We start from the raw sequence: 2,596 nt of genomic DNA on the forward strand, positions 1-2,596 counted from the left end.
TTTTTGCAGCCTATTATTTCCGGTAGAAGCTTCTTCCAGGTGGATGGTCGGTCAAAACTTCTTTCCGGTAGGTCTGATGGTCGGCCCCAGCCCGTTATGGCGCAGGCAAGTGCTTATAGTGGTGGCGCCATCTTGCATTGGCTCATGCTGCCCTCCCGGAGCTCATCTTTAATCCTAGAATCTAGAGTCCGGGTTGATAGGTGGTCTTCTGGACAGCATGTGGGTAGTTTTAAGCCACTCGGCGGCGGCTGAAAAATCCCAGCTTGGTGGCACCGGGCGGGGATTGAACTCGCGTCCTCCTGAACACGAGGCCGTTACTTTGACGACTTTTACTGTAGTAAATGACGATGTTGAGTTTCTTCTCGGGGTTTGTTGATGTGACGTTTCTTCTTATGATTTGTTTCATTATTCTTTCATCTTCTTTATACGCAGTAGAGAAGTGTGATTTGTAGTAAATATTGATGTTATTTTTCTCCTCGGTTGTGTTGTTGGTTGCATCGTGCCATTGATCCATTATTTTCTTGGTTTGCCTGTAGATGTCTGCTTTGTCAAAACCGTTGTTGAGTAGTACCTGGGTAGACCGATCTATTTCATGGTGGACTTGCTGCCAGTTACTACAGTGGGTGAGTGCTCTCCGGATGTAGGCCACTATGGTGGAGTCTTTGTAGCGTTTGGGGCACTCGCTCCCTCCATTGAGACAGAGACATGGGTTAGTAGCCTTCACGTAGACAGCAGTGTTGAAGGCGTCTTGATCTTGTTTGACGAGGATATCCAGGAAAGGCATGGATCCGTTGGTGCTATGCTCGATGGTGAAGTTTAATCCGGATAATTCTTGATGGAGTCTTCTGAGATGTTCGGCGTCTTCGGTGCTTGTGGTTTTGATGAAAATGTCGTCGATGTAGCGGCAGTATATAGCAGGTCTCTTGGTGGTCTTAAAGGCTTCTTCCTCTATGCAGCCCATGAAGAAATTCGCCAGCAGGACTCCCAGCGTGGAGCCCATGGCGACACCATCCACTTGTTGGTACTTGTTACCTCTAGGGCAGGTGAATGGTGCCTCTTTTGTGCAGCACTCAAGAAGGCTGCGTAGCGTGGGCTCAGGGATGTCTAGGCTCGGGGTGTCGTCATTATGGTAAACTCGTTGCAAGATGTATTCGATGGCTCGGTCGACTGGGACGTTCGTAAATAATGATTCCACATCCAGAGAAGCTATATTTTCCTTCGCGTTGTTTGACTTGAGGATGTCAAGGAAGTCAGCTGCTGAGGTCAGGCTGTAGGTGGATGGACAGCCTCTTCGCGATGGTGTAGGTTGGCGTGGGGATTTGCGATATGATGGGCCTTAGTTTGTTTCCAGGCTTGTGTATCTTCACGTTGCCGTAGCAGTATCCCATTTTATATTCTCCAGAAAGCTTGTTGAACTTGATGGTGTTGCTTGCAATGTTACTGGTCGAAATCAGCTTGTTTAGTTTCTTTTTCAAACTTTCTGTGGGGTCCTTTGTTATCTAGGTGAACTTGGTTTCGTCCTTCAGGATGTCGTCCATTTTATCCATGTATTCAGAGGTGTTCGTTATGACGTAGGATGCAGACTTATCGGCTTTTCTTACAGTGATGTTATGGTCTGCTTTAAGTTGCTTAGCGGCTTCAATGTGTCGCTCTTCTACGATCTTGCTTTTGTAGTTTCCTCTTGATTTGGATGCTTCTGCGACGACTTCTTGCTGGAATGTTGGCTGCACAGTAACTTCATCTTGCTTGGCTAGGTTTGCGATGTCGTCGAGTAGAATCTCACATTCTACTCTTTTTTGGTGTTTCCTCGGCTTTGTCATGACATGGCAGTTGAGACCAAAGTTTAGTAGTTCCTCTTGATCAGGTGTCAGGGTCTTGTCTGATAAATTAATGTAACCCTTGACGGGCCGGGTTTGTTTGAGCTCGCCTCCATTAAGGTTGATCAGCTTCCTCTGGTTGGATCTTGTGGTGGAGCTGCGGTGTTGGTCAATTATATTCTTCAACATGGAGTCTATGGTATCTTTCAGCGTTGCGCTAATGTTTGCTTTGTTCCACCTTTCTTCAGTTTCACGGAATTTGGTGCGGAGTTCTGGTAGTTTACTCTGCAGTTCTTGAATCCTCATCTTCATGCAGCTTTTTCTTTCTTCGTCGCTTGGTCTGTGACAGCGTCTCTTGCTGGGATTAACTGCCCCATCACTGGGAATATTGAGGGTATATATGGGCAGGAGATTTTCTCTTAAACATGTCTGGTTAAACGTGACAGTCAGTTCAATGTTGACTATTTTCTTAAGAAAATTCTCTTTCTCTCGGATAATAGTCCTATTCTCTTTTGTCAATTTGGTGATGACTTCACCGTAAGTGGTCATCTTTGTTGCCAGATCGCGATTTCGGGTTTCTTAACCCTTCTTCAGTGGCTTGAAGTGTTCGGTGGAGGAGTAGTTTTCTGCTCGCTGGTGGAGAGAGAATGGCTGGTGTACGCCGGGTGCCCGGTATTTAAGTCGTGTCGTCTCCCTCCCCGTGTTGCGCACTAGCTCCTGATTGGTTGGGTTCACCTGCCCTAGAGGTAACAAGTACCAACAAGTGGATGGTGTCGCCA

At 46.8% G+C, this 2,596-nt stretch overlaps 1 protein-coding gene across 1 annotated transcript; it reads right to left on the bottom strand.

Moving 5' to 3' along the window:
• Positions 1 to 615: 615 nt before the first annotated feature.
• On the bottom strand, positions 616 to 2,123 carry LOC126990941 (uncharacterized; the record flags this gene model as incomplete). Its single annotated transcript, XM_050849568.1, has 2 exons — positions 1,510 to 2,123; positions 616 to 1,268 (listed from the first exon to the last, which is right to left on the bottom strand). Coding segments are annotated over exons 1-2 (1,267 nt in total), but the record flags the coding sequence as incomplete, so codon positions are not given.
• Positions 2,124 to 2,596: the final 473 nt, after the last annotated feature.

Source organism: Eriocheir sinensis, unplaced genomic scaffold, assembly GCF_024679095.1.
Source record: "Eriocheir sinensis breed Jianghai 21 unplaced genomic scaffold, ASM2467909v1 Scaffold227, whole genome shotgun sequence".
Lineage (NCBI taxonomy): Eukaryota > Metazoa > Arthropoda > Malacostraca > Decapoda > Varunidae > Eriocheir > Eriocheir sinensis.